The sequence below is a fragment of the Zalophus californianus genome, chromosome 4 (assembly GCF_009762305.2).
Source record: "Zalophus californianus isolate mZalCal1 chromosome 4, mZalCal1.pri.v2, whole genome shotgun sequence".
Lineage (NCBI taxonomy): Eukaryota > Metazoa > Chordata > Mammalia > Carnivora > Otariidae > Zalophus > Zalophus californianus.
Genome location: NC_045598.1, coordinates 6,619,575 through 6,639,580, shown reverse-complemented (window position 1 = coordinate 6,639,580; position 20,006 = coordinate 6,619,575). Strand labels below are relative to the sequence as shown.

The 20,006-nt window shown below is 51.0% G+C and overlaps 1 protein-coding gene across 6 annotated transcripts in view; it reads right to left on the bottom strand.

The window, feature by feature from the left end:
- The window catches only part of H6PD (hexose-6-phosphate dehydrogenase/glucose 1-dehydrogenase), a 119,161-nt gene extending 111,652 nt beyond the window's left edge, over nucleotides 1-7,509 (bottom strand). Inside the window, exons 1-2 of one of the 6 annotated variants that reach the window (XM_027604407.2) lie at nucleotides 7,149-7,509; nucleotides 608-878 (exon numbers count right to left, since the gene is read on the bottom strand). In XM_027604407.2, coding sequence (XP_027460208.1) covers nucleotides 608-648 — 41 coding nt within the window. In that variant the 5' untranslated portion in view covers nucleotides 649-878; nucleotides 7,149-7,509. Of the gene's footprint in view, nucleotides 1-607; nucleotides 879-1,185; nucleotides 1,259-4,425; nucleotides 4,691-5,367; nucleotides 5,433-7,148 lie in introns of those variants that run through there. The other 5 variants (XM_035727120.1, XM_027604409.2, XM_027604411.2 and 2 more) reach the window with 5 other exon arrangements.
- Nucleotides 7,510-20,006: the final 12,497 nt, after the last annotated feature.

Genomic DNA, 20,006 nt, shown 5'->3' with positions numbered 1-20,006 from the left:
TAAAATAAAATGATAAAATAAAAACATAGTCTCTGGAACCGACTGAGGTTGAATCCCAGCTCAACTCCTTACTGTTGGACCTTAGACAAGTATTTAACCTCTCCACACCTCAGTTTCCTCATCTGAAATGGGGGTAACGGCGACCTGCGCCATACGGTTATTTTAAGGACAAATGAGTTAATATTTATAAAATGCTCAGGACACCGCCTACCACCCTGGAAGCACTACGGAAGCGGCAGCTGTCCCTACGGTCTGCCGATGACAACAGCAACACCGAACTAAGTCCTTACGCGCAGAAGATCTAGTGCGTCCAGGGAAGAGCCCTGAAAAAACACCAGTGGAGTGGATACTATGATCATTTCCCTTCTGCAGGGAGCAGAGCTGAGGCTTGGGTGGTGAAGGGGCCCGGGAGAGGAAGCGGGGAGCCGGACAGGCACCGGGCTCTCTGGCCCCCACACTGCCACCCCGCAAACGCATGCCGCAGCCTCCCTAAGGGGAGCCTCACATCTTGGCTGATTTCCAGCCTCACTGAAAGCAGCTGACACGTATGAAGGGCCACAGGCCTCGGACCTGCCACAAATGCACCCGAGGACTTGCTTTCACTTGCCTTCTGTTCTGACCAAGGCTGTGGGGCTTAATGTGCTCCATCCTTACTCCACAGCTCTCCTGTTCCAATTTCCCAGCAAGGCCCGTGCTTTGAGGGAAAGGGAGAAGTGGTGACGGGGAAAGTAATCATGGTCAGCAACTCGGCTCTCAGAAATAGTGGGACAACGGAGCCCGGCCCGGGGCACTGGAGCAGGGAAGGAGGATTCAAGATTACTGACAGCAGGCGTTCCCAGACGAAGGAGTAACACGATCCTCAACGATGAGGCTCTGATCTGTTGTTCGGGTAGGGAAACTGAGGTTTAGAGAGATACCTGGCCAGCCTACCTTCCTGCATTCCTATACTGTCCTCCATCTTGAGGGACCAGAGCGGCCCTCTGACTGACAGCAGCACCCCGCACCCCACTTCTCCCTCTGCCTCTTCCTCATCTCTCTCGGTCAGCAGCCAAACCAAGGTGAGGGTCCAACAGCAGTATCTGTCTACCAGACATTTCCACTACTGGGGCTTTAACCGGAGGATCCAGGGACCAGCTGCGTGGCCTCCCACGCTTCCCCGTCCCCTCCCTTCACCTGCACACTCACTCCCAAATCAGATGGGCCGCAGGACCACTCTACTTTCTTCTCCTGCTTCCCAATCCCCGTCCTTGGCCCTTCATGCATTTCTTCCTGAACTGGCAATCGCCCCTGTCTGGAGGGAAGAAAAAGCTGCAAGGTCAGTGCGGGAAAGAGGCAGCGAGAAATCTGAAGCCCAGAGAACAGCCTGGAGAAGGAGGAGCCTCCAGCTGGCAAGCTGCATCTCAGAGCTCCTGATCCGATATGGGCAGCCAGGGCCCTGGACATACCGGGCACAAGAGGAGAAGCTCAGGAACCTCAGAGAGCCCGGACAGGCAGGCGAGGGAGCCCCAAGGGCCAGTACCTCAACCCCCACCCCAGAAGAACGGCATGTCCCAAAGCCGGAGCCCCCAGTCACTGTGCTCAGCAGCTTCCTCAGTCAAGCGGGGGAACGTGGCATTTGGGGCAGAGGACCAGGCTCAAGACCTCCTCCCAGCTGTGGGATCTACTTAAGTCACCTACTCAGTTTGGGCCCACGTTTCCTAACTATGAAGCAGGGCCAATACCACCGAACTAAATGGGGGGGTTGGAAGGATGAGCTGTGGTGACACAGGTGACAACTCCCTATATGCAGATGTTAACTACCTTCGCTAAACGGAAGGCCTCTCGTGGCTCCACGGCGGGGGGGCACAACGCCACTGCTGTCAGGAAAACCAGCCCCCTGGTCCCGGGGGCTGCAGGAGGCAGCGCTGAGAACAAACTGGCATTCACGTCCCACTCCCCAGCCCGGTCCCGATGCCCTGCCCTGAGAGGGGGCGGATAGCAACGGGTACGGCTGTCCTCCCTGCAGCCCCGACAGGGACACAAACAGGCTCAGAGAAGCCGCCCACCCAAGTGAAGAACGGGGCCCCAGCGGCGCCTGGGGGGCTCAGTCGGTTAAGCGTCTGCCTTCGGCTCAGGTCATGATCCCAGGGTCCTGGGATCGAGCCCCACATCGGGCTCCCTGCTCAGGGGGAAGCCTGCTTCTCCCTCTGCCACTCCCCCTGCTTGTGTTCCTGCTCTCGCTGTGTCTCTCTCTGTCAAATAAATAAAAATCTAAAAAAAAAAAAAAAAAAAAAGAACGGGGGCCCTAGCCCACAAGCAGGGGTGAGGCAACAGGGAAAACAGATGCCTCGCATGCATCCCCCGGGGCTCTCGGCCGCTCGTGCTGCGAGGCTCTAGCGCTGAAGGGCCTTCTGCGGCTCGGCCTCCCATCTCTGCACCGGCTCCCAGAGGGCTGGCCCTGGCACTGCCGTGAACAGCTTCTGCTTTTAATGAGTAAGTAAATAAGAAAACCACTGGTGAACAGTTGGAGGAGCTCCGGCCCCGGACGGACGGCAGGCCCGGCCTAGGCCTCGGTTCCTCGTCTGCGACAGAAGAGACTTCGCCAGAGGACCGCCCCTTCGCTGCCCCCAGATCGCGTGCTTCCCACGGGAGGGGGACAAGCCCTCTATTATCAGGGAGATGCCAGCGCTCCGCTTCGGGGCTTAGCACCTTAGACCCAGGTGGGCGGCAGGGCCAGGGAAAGAGGACTCAACAGGAAATGAGGCGCTGATAACTACGTGTCACTCAGAAGCTCAGACAAAACTCTCTGAAGCCTTAACTTAAGCCTGTGGAGGGTGCAATTTCCTTTACAATTATTATTCAAGGTACTTGCCAGAAACACACTACACCCAGGAAGCGCAGGTGCCTCTGGGGAGGAGAAAAGACCTTCTTCGGACAGGCTCATCTTAACAGCAGGCCTGACGGGGCACATGGCCACAGGCCAGGGCATCTTTCACGGCCCCCAACCCAGCCGGAGGAGTGCCCATCAGGCATCCTGGGGGACTCACCTTTTAAAGTACAGCTGTGCCAAACATTCCCAAAGCTGGGAGCGCTGACCTGGCCAGCCAGAGGGTTTGGATCAGAATCAGGGTTCCAGTCTTTGTTTATGGGGAGCAACCCTGCAGCCGGGCCTGACCCGTCCTAGCACGGCCGCAGCGTGTGCTGGGGCTCCGGGGGCAGGGTGGTGTCTGGTAAACCACAGGAGGAAACAGCTCTGGTCGTCTCTTCCCAGCACACAAGGGGCAGGAGAAAGGAGCGGGGAGCTAAAGGTCAGTGGCTGCTGCAGCCCTGTTCCCTTTCCCAATGCCACACTGACACCTTTGTCCTCTACCTTGTTTGCCAAGCAGGAAGGAGGGAAGTTTTCTTCAAATCACAGCCTGGGAGTTTGGAACTGTTGAAAGAATGTGTGGGAGTAAAACAAGAGTTCAAACTGAAGATCACTTCTAACCAAAGCGGGAGGGGATGCGCCCAGTCCCCTCTATAATCACTCACCCAAGCGTTTTTCCTGCACTCTCCTTGTTCGGGCCCATCAGCACCAAACACAGCCATGCAAGTCAAGCCCTTCAGCTGCTATGAGACCTGTACCCCTTCCCTACTTGTTCTCCTCGGGGCTAGACTGGGGACAAGAGTTGCAAGATCAGGCTCTGGGGCCGTTTCCCTCCCTGATCTCAGAGAATCCTTGTACCGGTCACCTCTTTAGGTGTCTTGGGTCCCTGTGACCCCGGGGGTGTGCTGCAGCCACCTTGTACCGGCACACAAGGTTCAACTGCTGCATTTTCAGGAATTTTTCAAGCCAGGTATTAAACACAGCCATTATTAAAAACCACATCGCACAAATTTATAACCAAATAAATTGTATTAAAAACAAAAGCAATAAATACTTATTATTGCTCATCATTTCCTAATTATTTGACTACATTTTACTCTCCACCTGTGCTCTTGACATTATTGACATCTATTGTATCTGTAAGGTGAAGATATTCTGTACTGGGGTGTTTGCAATGGCCAGTACAGGAATATTGCGCCACAGATACTGGCAAATGCTGTGAATCAGGCTCCCTCCCCATCACCAACCCCCACCCTACAGAGTCGTTACACATTTACCAGCATACAACACCCGGTCTTCATCTCCGTTCTGGGCTTTCTCCCCCAACTCCAGGCTCATCCAATCAACTGCTACTCTGACACCATTAGCTGGATGCCTACAAGACTTACTACGTTCAAAACTGAACGGAGAACGGACTTCTCTGCCAACCTGCTCCAAATGCAGATTTCCCCAGCCTCAGTCAATGGCAACTCTATCCTTCCAGGTGCTGAGGGCAGAAACTTGGGAGGGGGTGTCATCCAATCTGTTAGCAAATCCTGTAATTTCTATCATCAAAATTTATCCAGAACACAACTACTCACCACCCTTCACAACCGCACTCTGCTTCTAACCACCATCACCTCTGTCTGGATTACTGTAGGAACCACCTAATTGGCCTCCCGTTTCTGCCTTTCCCTGAACAAGACGTTCAGTGGCCTTTTTATGGCCTCCTACCCATTACCTCCTTGATCTCTTCTGCCAGTTGCCCCTCTCTGGGCTCCAGCCTCCCGTCCTCCTACCTCAGGGCCTTTGTACTTGCTGTTTGCTCTGCCCGGCCTACTTTTCCCTGCCAATGTCCACACGGTTCACTCCCTCACTGACTTGAATTCTTTGCTGAAATGTCACCTTCTCCGTGAGGCTTTCTCAGCCGACTCTGTAAAACTGCAAACCTCCCACCTCCATCTCACTCCCTGCTTTCTCTCCGCAGTACATATCAGTCTCTAATATACTGTCTGTGGAAAGTGTACTTGTTTGGTTTATTCTCTGTTGCCCCTCCCGTCAAGAATGTAAGTGCCAACGAGGGCAGGGGGCTTTGTGCTTATCTTCAGTATCCAAAACAAGGCCCGGCACACAGAAGGTGCACTCTAAATATGTGCTGAATGAACAGATAAATCCCATCTGTAGTAGACCCCTGCCACCTGCGTAGGCGCCATCTGCATCCGAATGGTGGCATGAAGGAAGACATGTCTACTGCGGACCTCAAGTGCTGTGACACAGTACACAGCTTCCCATCACACTATTAATAATACAAGAAACATTTACAAGTATTTCACTATACACCGGATACGAGAGCTTCACATTTATCACTGGAGTTAAATTTTTGCCACACCTATGAGATAGGTACCACTATTATGCCCATTTTTAGAATGAGTACAGAGGAAACCAAGGTGGCACAGAGGGGAAAATGACTGAAGGGCGGGCAGCTCAGAGGTGATCAGATGTGAATACAGGCAGTCTGGCTTCAGTACTGACCTCCCACTTACCAGGAAAACGCGGACCACAACCCCAAGCGGTGAAATTTAAAACACTGTATTGGTGTGGACACCGATTCTGCTCCTCTAAGAGTCTGGAACAACAGTGGTGTATATAGTCTACTTCTCTCACGTGTTGCAACCACAGAGTAGGAAAACAAGTCGATAAGAAGCACAAAATGAGGCAATCCGTATAAAGCACGTGGCAGGATACTTGGCATACAGCAAGGGCCCAAGAAATGTTAGCTTCTATCATTATTAAACCAACAGCATCATGGGTAAAGGTACTTTTCTTGCTAGCTTCTTGGAACTGCTACAAGATGAATTAAGCAGCCCGCAACAGAAAAAATGCCAAGGAACAGCTCATTAACAGCTTCATGACCTTCCAATCATACTGATGAAAAATCAAAGAAATATCACGCTAAAAAGGTTCAAAGTCCCCACTCCAGCCCTTTAGGGATTTATAATCTGGCCTAAAGAATAGGGGCATAAACTCCTTCACTCTGTAGCCATAGGCCTTTCCCCTAACTACCCAGGGCCTCTTCTCCAGTTGTGAAATGGGGATCCATTCCCCTCATTTCAACACTGGGCCAAAAAAAACCCAGATCATGGCTGCGAAAATACTTTAGGGGGCAATAGTGTTGAGAGCTCTCCCAGGGAACCACCTGGCTCCCAACTCAAGGAAGCAAAAAGCAAAACCAGACTTCCTGCTCTGCCCCTGGGTTAGGGTCTGGTAGAATCCACGGGGAAATCTGGCATCAATGACATCTTACCTTGTTTAAATTCCATGAATAAAGTGAGAAGTGGCTAGGCCACTGATGACCAAAGGTGCCTCTTGGCTTCCCTTTAAGATGACCTAAAACCATCTGACTGTAAGAGTAACTTCGTGAACTCCAGTATTTGGATAAAAATAACCTGAATGTTCGCCTAGAGTGGTTATTTGTGGGGCAGTCATGTACCTCAAAGAAAAGTTACACAAAGTGCTCTCTGAAAAAATGAGCTCTGTTCATGCCAAACAGGGGGCATTTTTATCTCGGGTGGTCCTAAAACTTACCAAAAGATTAGCCTCATAAGCTCAAAAAGTCTATCCACCCTCCATCACTGCAGAGAATGTAGAAAATAATTTAAAATATGCCCACTCTACACCAGTCTCCCCTAATTTGTTCCCTTTCATGAGCCACAGGCCCCGTTGGGAGGACAGGGGGTTGGGTGGACAAAGAATTTAGGTCTATGATCTTTCCAGAAGTTCTCATTTCCGACTACATTCAAGTTTAAGTGAGCTGATTTTCAGAGATGCAGATAGATTCACTTCTGGAAAACTATTCACTGGATAGTGTCTTGCAAACGCTGACTGGAACCTGAGGGCTAATGCCAAAGATTAAGCTGATCCCAGGGGGAAAAAAGCACCGGGAGTTCCTCCTCTCATTGAACCAACTTCCAGAAAGCCTAGGAAAAGGAACGCCGCCGCTCGCCCTTCTGAACTGGCCTCGAGGGGCCTGGCTGCCCCCTGCAGCCAAGGGATCTGCAGGGGAGGAAGTGAACGACTCATTTTGAGGGCGCGGGGCTGGGAGGGAACTCGGGCGGACTCTGGCCCCCGCCGGAGTCCGAGCACAGACGCGAGACGATTCCCAGCAAAAGGCCCGAGGAGCTCACGCCGCGCGCGCGGCCGGCCTCCCGGGCCGCGGGGCCCACGGATCTCAGGCTTGGGCACGCGCGGGCGCGCAGCCGCCGGCCGCCTACCAACAACGCCCGCGGCCGAAGGAGCCGGAGACCAAACGGGGGAGGCAGCTTACTTCATCTCGCCCGTCAGAGCCGGCCGCTTCTCCGGGAAATGTCGGCGGCGGCGCGGGGCGCGCGGCGCTGCGGGCCGGGCTCGGGCCAGGCTGGGGCCCCGCGCATCCTCTTCCGCAGGCGCGGCCCGCCCCGACAGGTGCGCGTCACGCGGCCCCGCGTCGGACGCGCGCTCGGGTTTCGCCGAGAGGAGCCGGGGGCGACGGGTGCGGAGGGCGCGGGGCCAAGTCCGCCCGGCCGCCCCTTCCCTGCCCGACCCGAGCCGCGTCGGGCCCGGCAGCGCGGGGAGGGGGGGGGGGGGGGGCCCGTGGGCCTGAGCCCCAGACCACCGCGGCCTCGGCGCGCGCGGGTGCGCGCGCGCGCAGTCGGCTCCCCAGCGAGGGGCGCGGGGCGGAGGCGCACGCGAAACCACGCCTCCTAGGTCGGGGTCGTCCGGGGGGGGGGGGGAGGCGGGGCCTCCCGAATGGTTTCTTGGTTAGCGTGGATAGGGCGGGACTTCAGAGCCACGTGGGCGGGCAAGCGGCCCTCCGCCGTCCGGTCGGCGGCGCTGGGTTCCCGCGGAGCTTCTGAGGGGCTGCCCTCTGAGACACACGAGTGGCCGGGGGAAGTGGTTGTGTCGTGGAGGAAGCCGGGCGGCCGGGTGGCTGGGTCTTCCCCAGGATCTGGCCTGAGCTGTGCGACCTGGAACAGGTTACCTGACCTCCTCAGGCCTTGCTTTTCTGCATCTGTACGAGAGCCGCTGGGTTCGCCCCACTTCCAACGCCCCGAAGAGGGGACTTAGGGGTCGCAGAGCGCGCTATGGCCGTCTCTGCTTACACCCCTGTGACCTTGCAGATCCAACCCTGTACAGTAGGGACAAGGAGACGGTGTGCCTCAGCCGTGACCCGGCCTGTGACAAGTACTCAGCAAATGGGAGCTTGCCCCTGTGTGGCTTTATTTGCAAGACAGTGAATGGGCCTAGGCCTTCCCTGTAGGGTGGTGGTGGGGTGTGTACAGGAGATGACGTGGTCAGCTGCTTCTTTCGGCGCTCAGTGGATGGCATGCCGTCCTCTACCTCTGTCCTCACCAATGTCGTGCGGCATCTGACCCTCACCCCGCAGCAACCTCGTGCCTGCTTTTCTCCCAGCCCCACTGGGCTCTCAGTGCCCCTAGTGGCGCCCCGCCATGAGAGAAGCAGCTCCTCCTTCCCGAGTGAAGATCCTGAGTGACCTCGGGTTAATGAAGGCAGCGCCACCCAGCACTACTTCCTGGATGTAGACCCCCTAACCCCCGTCCCTACTCCTGGAGCATCTTAGCTCCGTCCCTTCTCCAGACCCACCTTCCTCCCAACACAGGCACAGGAGGAAGCATGGTCACTTCTGCTGAAGAGTGCAGACCACCCAGGAGAGGGATTCTGATTGGAGAGGAAAAGTTGTAGCAGCTTTTTATTTCATGAAGGTTGCATTAGAGGTAGAGCATTGAGAACGGACAGAGGGAACTTGGCAGTGGCCAGCAAAACTGAGTGGGGCCAAAAGGCATGATTACCACACAGGATATTGGGCAAGAGGGTTCCAGGAAGGCTGGGAAGCTGAAGGGGGCGGGGCCCCACTTCACCAAGCCCAGGGGGCCATCTGGGGACCTGGAGGGAGCTGCCAGGCCTCAGGAAGAATTAAGGCCATACCGGGTGGGACCTGGGCAGAGGGTCAAGGAGCCAAGTACCCACTGGGCTGGAAGTAGGCAGGAGGGTCTGGGGCAGGGGCCAGCCAAACCAGTCTGGATGATGCTAGGACTGTTAGCCGAGAGCCCTTCCCATGTTCTGTAACCCTGGGTGCACTGTGCCTGGTACAACTGTGTAAACTTGAGAGAAGGCAGGTGCTCCAAGACTGAGATGAGCCCAGGGGATGTTTCCCAGGTCCCTAATACAGCCATCACAAGGATGGTCTGTGGGTACCTTGAGGGCGTCTTCAAAAATATCCCATGGGGGCACCTGGGTGGCTCAGTCCGTTAAGCATCTGCCTTCAGCTCCGGTCATGATCCCAGAGACCTGGGATTGAGCCCTGCATCAGGATCCCTGCTCAGTGGGAAGGCTGCTTCTCCCTCTCCCACTCCCCCTGCTTGTGCTCTCTTTCTCAAATAAATAAATAAAATCTTTAATAAATAAATAAATAATATCCCATAGCCAAGTCAATCGTAAGCAGCTTTTTAAAAACGATATATTAATTTATCTTAAGAGAGTGTGCGCACATACCAGCAGAGGGAGGAGCAGAGGGAGAGGGAGAGAGAATCCTCAAGCAGACTCCCCGTTGAGCGCGGACCCCCCCCCCCACTCCCGCCCTGGCCCAAATACACAAGGGGCTTGATCCAACCATTCCAAGATCACGGCCCAAGCTGAAAGCAAGAGTCGGGCGCTTAACCGACTGAGCCACCCAGGTGCCCCAGTTGTAAGCAGCTTATTAAGAAAATGCGTGTGTCCTCTTAAGTCAGTGGGACAGGGTCTGAGGAGTGATGTGAAATGAGCCGAAGATGTCACAACTGATCTACCCATTGGTCCTTCCACTCCGATACATCCCTGAGATGTTTTCATTTCTCTACCCTCCCCCCTCACTTTCAAAGTCCTTATCTCAGGCTTGTCCTGACTCTGTACCTTCTAGTCTGATCTGGACCATTGCTTTGCTTTCTTTCCATCATGAAAACAATTTGGTCTCATCCAGGTGCAAGACTATTGCCTCCCCCCCCCAACAAACGCACAAATTTAAAACCTTTTCCATTTGGGCCTGTGACTGGCTTCTGCACATTTGCCTCCCTGGAGCTTTTCTCATTTCTGTGCTCCCAGCAGCTACAAGACACTCCAGCCTACACCACGGGGGACCAGCTGTGCCCCAAACCCTCTGAAGGAAGTCAGAAGAAAGGAGCAATGCCCCGTGGGGCCTCCTGAGACCCAGACTGTGTCTGTGGCTTCCCACTTCTCAAGGAACACCCTACGGCTCTCTTCGTGAAGCTGATTTTTTTCATCTTCCTAAACTGTGGGGTAGGCAGAAGTCAGGGTTAACTCAGCCTGCTTCACAGACATGGAAAGTGAGACCCAGAAAGATGAATGACTCACAAGAGATGTCTGTGGAGTTAGAAATAAAATCACGTTGCAGTTTCTATTTTCAGAACCACTCACTAAGTCAGCTCCTCTCGTTCACTCGGTGTTTTGCACCAGGTGGGGAGGGGGGAGAACAGGTGTTGTGGATTTTCAGCTACAAGTAGATCTTTTCATCCCCAGACGTGAGAAAGCTCAGCACTTTTTTTTCCACCTAAAGATTGGCTTCATAAAGTCCACGTGAAGTAGCTCCGCATTGTGTTTCTATTGCTGCCATGACAATTTACCACCATTTAGTGACTTAAACAACACAAACGTGTTATCTCACACAGCCCTATAGATCAGAAGTCCAGCAAGGGTCTCAGTGGACTAACACTCTGGGGCTGCAGGGCTGTGTTTCTTCCTAGGCAGCCCTTTTCTTGCTCATGTGGATGCTGCCAGAACTCAGTTCCTTGTGGCTTAGGACTGAGATCCCTGTTCCCTTGCTGGCTGTCAGCTGAGGGCCACTCCGAGCTTTTGGAAGCTACCACATTCCCTGGCTTATGGTCCCCTTCCTCAGTCTTCAAAGCCAGCCACAGAAGGTTGAGTGCTTTGATCTTTCCTCCTTTTTTGGGCTCATCTCTCTGACCCTTCTGAGAAAGAGCCTCTGCTTTTTTTTTTTTTAAGATTTATTTATTTATTTTGGAGAGCGAGCAGGGGGAGGGGCAGAGGGAGAGGGAGAGAGAGAGAGAGAGAGAGAGAGAGAGAGAGAGAGAAGCAGACTCCCTGCTGAGCACGGAGCCCGACATGGGGCTTGAACCCATGACCCTGAGATCACGACCTGAGCTGAAATCAAGAGTCAGACGTTTAACCAACCGCACCATCCAGGCACCCCATTTTTTTTAAGGCCTCTTCCTTTAAGGACTCACATGATTAGACTAGGCACACTCCAATAAACCAGGATAATATCCCATTTTCAGAGTCCATATCCTTAGTCACATCTGCAAAGTCCCTTTTGCCACATAAGGTGACATTTTCACAAGGTCCAGACATTTCACAAGGCCTGGACATCTTCAGGGAGTCATTATTCTGCCCACCACAAATGATCACTTTCTAGCCTCTCAACCCTCCTGATTGTCCAGGATCTTGAGGACTTTTTACTAATAGCTTTACTAAAATATAATTCACATACTGTCTAATTCACCCACTTAAAGTGTAAAATCCAGGGCACCTGGGTGGCTCAGTCGGCTAAGCGTCTGCCTTTAGCTCAGGTTCTGATTCCAGGTCCTGGGATCGAGTCCCATGTTGGGATCCCTGCTCGGTGGGGAGTCTGCTTCTCCCTCTCCCTCCCCGCTCCTGCTGTCTGTCTCAAATAAATAAATAAACAAAAACTTTAAAAAAAGTGTAAAAATCATCCATTTCTAGTGCGTTCACTGGGTGATGCGACCATCCCCAATATCAATTTAGAATATTATTATCACCCCAACAAGAAACCATGTACTTATTAGCACTCACTCCCCATTTCTCCCCAACCATCTCAGCCCTAGGCAGCCTCTAATCTACTCTCTATCTCTGCAATTTGCCAGTTCTGGACATTTCATATACATGGAATCATATAACATTTGACCTTTTGTGTATATATACGTTAGTATATATAATGGCACATATAATGTGTGCCTACATGTTTTCAAGACTCGTCCGCGTTGTAGTGTGTATCAATGCTTCATTCGTTCTCTTGCTATATGGTATTTGATTGGACGGAGAGACAATGTTTTGTCTATCCATTCATCAACACATCTGTGTTACGGGTGTTTTCTGCTTTGGGGGTATTATGAATAATGCTGCTATGAATACATGCATACATGTTTTTCTGTGAACATTCTTATTTCTCTTGGATATACACCCAGGAGTGGAATTGGCCCGTCTTATGGTAACTCTACAATTAACTTTTTGAGAAACAGCTAGACTCTTTGCCACAGTGACTGTGCCAATCTAGGTTCCCACCGCCAATGTCCGAGCTTTCCTATTTCTCCACATTCTTGTCAACACTTGTTATTAACTGACATCTTGATTCTAGCCATCCTCATGGGTGTGAATCGGGATCTAACTGTGGTTTTGATTTACGTCTTCTTGATGGCTTTTAACATTGAACATCTTTTCATGGGCTTATTGGCCACTTGTTTTATCTTCTTTGGAAAAATGTCGAGTTGGGTTCTTTGCCCATTTTTCAATTGGGTTGTCTTTTTATTATTGAGTTGTTACAATTCTTTATCTATTCTAGATAGAAGTTCCTTCCCAGGTGGCTGGTTTGCAAAACCGTTCTCCCATTCTGTGGGCTGTCTTTTCACTTGCTTGATGGTGTCCTTTGAAGCATAAGAGTAATTCTGTAATGATGTCCAGCTGATCTATTTTTTTCTTTTGTTTCTTGTACTTTTGGTGTCATATTCTAGGGGGCTTTGCCTCATCCAACGTCGTGGACATTTATGCTTGCATCTTCTTCTATGAGTTCAACAGTTTTAGTTCTTACATTTAGGCTTTTGGTCCATTTTGTGTTGGTTTTTGTATATGATGCGAGAGGAAGCAGGTCTAACTTCATTTTTTGCATGTGGCTATCCGGTTGGCCCAGGACGCTTTGTTGGACTATCTACAGAATGCACTCTGGAAACATCTGTTTGGATAGCTTATGCAACACTGACGTGACCAAAGTCCCTGCCCAATCCAGTGAGACAGACACTAACAGACCGATGCCTGGAAAATACTGAACTCTTAAAAAATGCTGACAAATGAATGTCGTGGAAGGTGGGGAGCCAGGGTTACTGGGCTCAGGTGTGGGAGTCCCCCTCGCTTTGCATGTGGCTGTGAGTCACTCCGAGAGTGTTTTCTCTAAGCGGCCACTTGGCAGCAGTCTGAGGAGGTGCACTGGTGCCCTTGGGTAGGAGAGGTAAACCAGCAAGGCCACTACTGTGCGAGCCAGATCTCAGGGGGGAAAAAATCCCAAATTTTGTTCTGAGGCTGCCCCAGGAGGTCAGGAGTCAAGGGAAAAGAAGAGAGAAGATTGGGGAGCAGCTGGCCTGGAATGTGAACCAGGACAGGGGACCTTGAGTAACCAAGCAAGAGGTTCCCATAAGTCAAGGTCAATGTTTCTTGCCTTAAGCTTCAAGAGTCAAAAGCAGGGAAAAGCTCTGGGCTGGCAGATGAAATGAAAAGATAAAAGTGCTGGCAGCCACCCCAGACATCTCTGCACCAGCAAAAGCTGCATCGCATCCTTCGGGCCAAGTGGAGACGCAGCTTGGGGACAGCCAAGCTTCTGGAGCAGACGACGGATGAGCCTGGGGTCTGGGGAAGGACAGGGCACTCTTGCAGGGGAAGTGGGCCGGTCAGCAGGACCTCACGAGACAGAGGCTGGCTTGCCGTTGGCTTCTCCAGGAAGCAGGCACAGTCTGCCTCTCCCAGCCCTGACACTGCAGTAGTCTGGTCTGGGGCCGGGAGTTGGGGAGCCTCTGGTGAGCCAGCAGCCCCCAGGTAGCTGCGGGGTCATCAGCCCCCTCCACTCCTCGCCTCTTCAGTCGTGGAAATACAGGTAAGGTGCCCCTCATTCACGACTCCAGTGCTCCACACCGGGCCGCGTCGGCTCGGGGGACACAACTGTGGACAAGGCCCCTGTTCGCAAGGAGCTTCCATTCGACTCCAAGTGGAGGGATGCAGTGGGGAGATGTGAAAGAATGAGTACAGAGTGACAAGCGCAACAACCACAGCAAAACAGAAGGAGGGGGTGGAATGTCCCCAAGGCGGGAAAGCGCGAGAGGAGGCCCGTGGGGCCGGAGTGCAGAGCCAGAAGTGGCCCAAGATGGCTTGTAGGCGGCGATGAGGAGTGTGGCTTTTATTCTAACTTACAGTGGAAGGCTCTGGGGGATTATAAGTAAGAGAGCAACACAATCAGTTTTCATTTTGGGAAGGTCCCGGGGGTCCTGGGCCGCAGGCTTATAGGACAAAGCACCTTGAGAGGGTGAGGGTGGGGCAGTTATCAAAGGGCCCAGACAGGCGGCGGGGGGGGGGGGGGGGGCGCACAACTCCAGGGTGTTTTAAAATGTGTTATTATTATTATTCGGGTACGGCAAGGCCAACAGATCAGGAGACACTGTCATTGGAAAGGTGGTTTGTGACCGTTCCCAGGAAGGAGGACTCGCCACGCCACCCACACGGGGCCATATGGGGAAGCCCCAGCGTCAGCCAGAAGGTAGAGGGAGCCAGGGAAATTGTGCCCAAGGCCCTTTATTGTGGTTTCCATGAGAAAGCATGGGCAAGGCAGGGTAAGAAGGCTTAGGATTCGTTAATTTGGATAGTTTCAGCAGGCTCTGGGGCATGGGAGCTGCCCCCTAGTTGTCTGTACCTGGTTCGGGGTGATTTGGGCAGGTGGCCCTGAGTGGGACAGCTTCATAGAGGAGGTGGTTGGGAGTGTGGGCTCTGGATTGGTTGGTTTGTGTATGAAATGCACACTCCAGGGTAAATCATTTACAGTCTCTAGAAAGAGGGCAGTCCCTCCAGAGCCAGCAGATGTCAGAGCTTCCGGGCGGGGGCGGGGGGGCGGGATCCTGATTTCATGGAGAGAAGCTTGGGAGAGGACATTGACAGGATTGGCTGATGGGTCAGACATAGGGACAAGGGATGAGGAATCACCCGGATGCCGCCTAGGTTTTGGCTTAAGCAACTGGGTCCCTCGTTCTCGAAGCAAGTCTTTGGGGGGTCAGGAGACATAGCTCTCCCCAGGGAGCTTCAACTCTTGTAGGGGAGACCAGCGGCAAGTAGGGAAGTTTGGCAAGTCAAGTCAGTGGCATTAGGCTCCCTGAAGTGTGAGTGGACCTGGCCTGAAATCACAGAAATATTGCTAAAAAGTATTGCATAATGCAAACATTCATAGTAACCCTTTAGAAGTCCTATTTCTCTGTGGACTTAACATTCATTTCGGAAACCGTGACTTCCATGATGAGGAGCTCTGCTGATATAGTCCAGGAATGTGATGCTTCCCCTAAACCCTCCTTATCTGTCTTAGAAAATCTCTTCCTAGGAATTTAAGATGAAGCCTTTCAAAAATATACTCTTTTAGGGGCGCCTGCGTGGCTCAGTCGGGTAAGTGTCTGCCTTCGGCTCAGGTCATGATCCCAGGACTCGGGATCGAGCCCCGCATCAGGCTCCCTGCTCAGCGGACAGTCTGCTTCTCCCTCTGCCCTTCACCTTGCCCATGCTCTCTCTCGCTCTCTCTCAAATAAATAAGTAAAATCTTAAAAAAATAAAAATGTAAAAAATATATATGCTCTTTTACTCCATGTAAATAATTGCTTTTTAACTTCCTTGTTTTGTAAGATCTTATTTCATTAAATCCAATTACATATAACAGTAAATAACTTCTATTATTACTTTGAATCAAGATTTCAGCAACAGCACCCATGACATAAAATAATTTCTGTGTGATTCAATTTGATGGCATAGGCTCCACAAGAGATGGGACTACTGGATAGATTTATATCTGTCACAAAGCTATAAAGAAGTCTCTCCCTGGAATATAACATTGACCTGGTAAGGGACCAGATGAGCAGGGGATGTTATAACACCTAAGTTAACATTCTCCAGTGCTTGCTAATTTAGATGTCACACAGCGTTTGCTGTAAGGGTGGGAATGTTGATTACTGGTGAGAAATTTGATTGTGTGGTTTGGGGCAAGTGACAAAGGGCTTGAAAGCTTTCCCTGACCAGCCCCCCCTTGATGCTGGAACACTCCCATCACATCGATTGGAATTCACATATTTGAAATGATCATACAGCACCTGCAAATATCTATTGTTATTGTTTTTTGGCCTCTGTTTTATGGGAAGTGTCTTGTCAGCCCCACTATGAGCACTTTGAAAGTGAACTGTCTGGTGACAACTATATCTTAATGAACACAAATCTCTCGGCAACACCCAGCACCAAGCTCTCCCTAGCACATACTTGGGTATTTTTTAGATTTTATTTACTTATTTGAGAGAGAGATCAGAAGTTGGGGGGGAGAGGCAGAGGGAGAGGGAGAAGAAGGCTCCCCGCTGAGCGGAGACACCCTCCCCGCACCCCCCCCCACCGCAACACTCAGCTTGATCCCAGGACCCCGGGATCATGACCTGAGCCGAAGGCAGATGCTTATGACTGAGCCACCCAGGCACCCCTCCTTAGCATATACTTGTGTTAAATACTCTCTATAATACATGTATAAATGGGTGAATTAATTAACATAACATAGCTGTCCTCTGGCAGATCTTAGTCGACCAACTTTTTTTTTTAACATATGCAAAAAGTCAATTTGGTTGTGCATCAAAGGACACTATTGAAAGAATGAAAAGACAATCCGCAGAATGGGACAAGATTCTGCAAATCATGTGTCTGATATGGGATCAATATTCAGAAGATAGAAAGAACTCTTACAACTCAAGAAAAAGCCAAACAACCCAATTCAAAAATGAGCAAAGGATTATGAACAGACATTTCCCAAAAAGAAGACAGACAATAAGGTATACAATGGCCAACAAGCACATGAAAAGATGCTCAACATCATTAGTCTTTAGGGAAATGCAAATCAAAACCACAGTGAGAGCCCACTCACACCCACTAGGAAGGCTATCATCGAACAAACCAACCAAAAAAAGGGAAAACAAGCGTTGGTAAGGATGTAGAGAAAACGGAACTCTCCTGAGCCTCTTGTACGGATATAAAATGGAACAGCTGCTGCAGAAAACAGTTTAGAGGTTCCTCAAAAAGTTCAACATAGAATTACCATATGACGGGATGCCTGGGTGGTTCAGTGGGTTAAGCGTCTGCCTTCGGCTCAGGTCATGATCCTGGGGTCCTGGGATTGAGTCCCGCATCGGGCTCCCTGCTCGGCAGGGAGCCCGCTTCTCCCTCTCCTTCTGCCGCTCCTTCTGCTTGTGCTCTCTCTCTCTGACAAATGAATAAATAAAATCTTAAAAAAAAAAAAAGAATTACCATATGATCCAGCGATTCCATTTCTAGGTAAATACCCCAAAGAACTGAAAGCATAGCTTCAGATACTTGTACACCAACGTTCACGGCAGTGTTATTCACAACAGTCAAAAGGTAGAAACAACCCGAGTGTCAGTCAACAGATGAACTGATAAATGAAATGTGGTCCGTCCACACAACGAAATGGTATTCGGACGCGAGAAGGAATGACGTTCTGACACCTGCTACAACGCGGATGAATGCTGAAGACGTTTATGTTTAGTGAAAGAAGCCAGACACAAAATGACAAATACTGTATGATTCTACTTGCACGTGATGCCTAAAACAGGCACATTCAAGGGGACGGAAAGTAGAATGATGGTTGCCAGGACCAGGAGAAGGGGAGATGGGGAGGTAGCGTTTAATCGGGACAGAGTTTCTGTTTGGGAACACGAAAAAAGATGGATAGAGATGGACGGTGGTGAGGGTTCCTCAACATCATGAAAGTTTAATTCCACTGAATTGTACGCTCAACAATGATTAAAATGGTAAATATTATGTATACTTGGTCACAATTTTAAAAAATCACCAAAAAGAAACATTAAGTCACATCGGGGCAGCATCCCACGGACAAGGAGCTGAGAGGCACTTGGCTTGGATAGCATCCTTTAACCAGGGGGCCACGTGTCTCTGCTGCACCCCAGGATTTGGACAAGCCAATCATCCTTTTACCTTTGTCTGGGAGGGTTGGACCATGGAGGTTTATCCCAGAGGCTGACATCTGCCGGAGCTGGGATATCAGCCAGTGTTCATGTGGCAGAAACAGGAACTTCTTCAAGGGACCGGACTTTGTCCCCACTGCTCCCTGTTCCTCTCGATGCCCCAACAACGCCTGTCTGGCTGCGATTTTATTGTAAGGGATAATTATGTGTTAGCTTAAGTCAGACACTTTGCCTTGATGACCAGTCCAGTAAGGGAGAGTGTTGAGTACATGTAAGTCCCTGTTACAAAATAAAAAGTTGGGATGCCTGGGTGGCTCAGTCGGCTAAGCATCTGCCTTCAGCTCAGGTCATGATCCCGGGGTCCTGGGATCGAGCCCCACATCGGGGCTCCTTGCTCCGCGGCGAGCCTGCTTCTCTCCTCTGCCTGCCACTCCCCCTGCTTGTGCATGCGCTCTCTCTCTCTCTCTCTCTCGCTCTGTCTGACAAATAAATAAATAAAATCTTTAAAACCAAAAAACAAAAAGGCATATGAAATTCAAACACATGCCAGGGGCTCCGAAACATGACATTCCCAGAACCCGTGCAATCGGGTAAGATGACAATGATGCTCTCCTAATTCTCCTAGAATTAAGCACCACGTGGATGAGGCCCCCCCCAAATGAATTTAACTGTATTAAGTTCCAGGACGTTAGGTAATGTTAGAGCGAGGCTCTCAGGTACTTGAAGAAATCCAAATTGCAAATAGAACCCTAATGAGTGCAGCTCCACGTAAACAGGTATTTAGAGGTGAGGCAGGACGCTAAAGGGAAGCCCTACTTAATGCACGTGCTAATCGTGCTTCCCTGCAATTGGGACATCAACCTGGACATGTCTTAAAGCTTTTGTGTGTAGCTGGCGAACAGCGGGACTCTCAGGGTGCAAAAGAAAACAACTTCCTGTCGCCGACCTGCTGGGAGGCTCTAACTCCACCCTGGGACGGATGAGATCTGACTTTCCTGGCCTCTCCGAGAGATCCTTCCGTTCAGCGGGAGGGAAGGGGAAAACAACCCTTACTCCTCCACCAGAGGGCGATACTCACAAGACCCTGACCACTGAAAACATTCCTTCCCTGACCTCAGATCCGGGGCCTGCTTTTTCTCCCTCAAAGTGGTGGGAGCAAAGTGGTTCAGCTGTCCACCCCTTACTCTGGAGTGGGGAATCGTGGCCTCTAAAGACAGAGGGGAGCCGGGCTCCCGTTTACCATCCCTCTACACGCGCTTTTCATGACCAAAGATGGAAGGCAAAGCAAGGATTTCTTTCCTCTTTTAAGAGTTTTGCTTAACACTAAATCTAAAAGGTGAAAAATTCGCAGCAGAAGTTCAGGGACCCATGCGAATTATTGAGTGACTTCGGGGGGGGGGGCCCAGAAAATTGCTCCAAAATACCAGTCATGGGTAAGAGCTCTAGCAGCTCGTGAAGGTCTTCACGGCCCACGCAGGGCATCCGCAAACTGGAATTCTCCTCCGATGGATGAGTTTTGTCAGGAATATTAATAATATTCCTGCGCCTCCTTCCCAAGTACTGAAACGCAGATACAACCTAATTAGAATGCAACCCAGGCACCCTCCCGGACCATTTCACACACATGTACCAACTCCGGGAGCAGGCACTCCAAAGGCGGGCCCCCCTCACCCATCATTCTATTCCCCCCCCATCCTAGCACCCTGCCTAGCACATGGTAAGATCTAGACACAGCCCCAGTGGAATTGTAGTCTAAGGATGGAAAGTGGGGAGATCCACAGAGACCAGGTATTTATTCTTCAAGGAGTTTACTCTTTTCCTTAAAAACATGCTTTTTAAATTAGATTTTAGGTATAAAAAAAGTCAATCTGCTGCTTTATTTTATTACTCTTCTGATATATTAAATTGTGCCCTTGGTGGCTTAGAACTGTAACCAGGAAAGTCTATAAAACAAAACAGTAGGCATGTTAAAAATGCCCATATTTTTAAAAAGTAGGCCTTTCACATCCTCCCGCAGAAAAGGCCAGGTGCCCTAATGAACGAGGGAAAAGGACACAGTGTTCAGTGTTCTACTGAGCCTATTTGCCTGTCCACTATCCCTTCTCCCT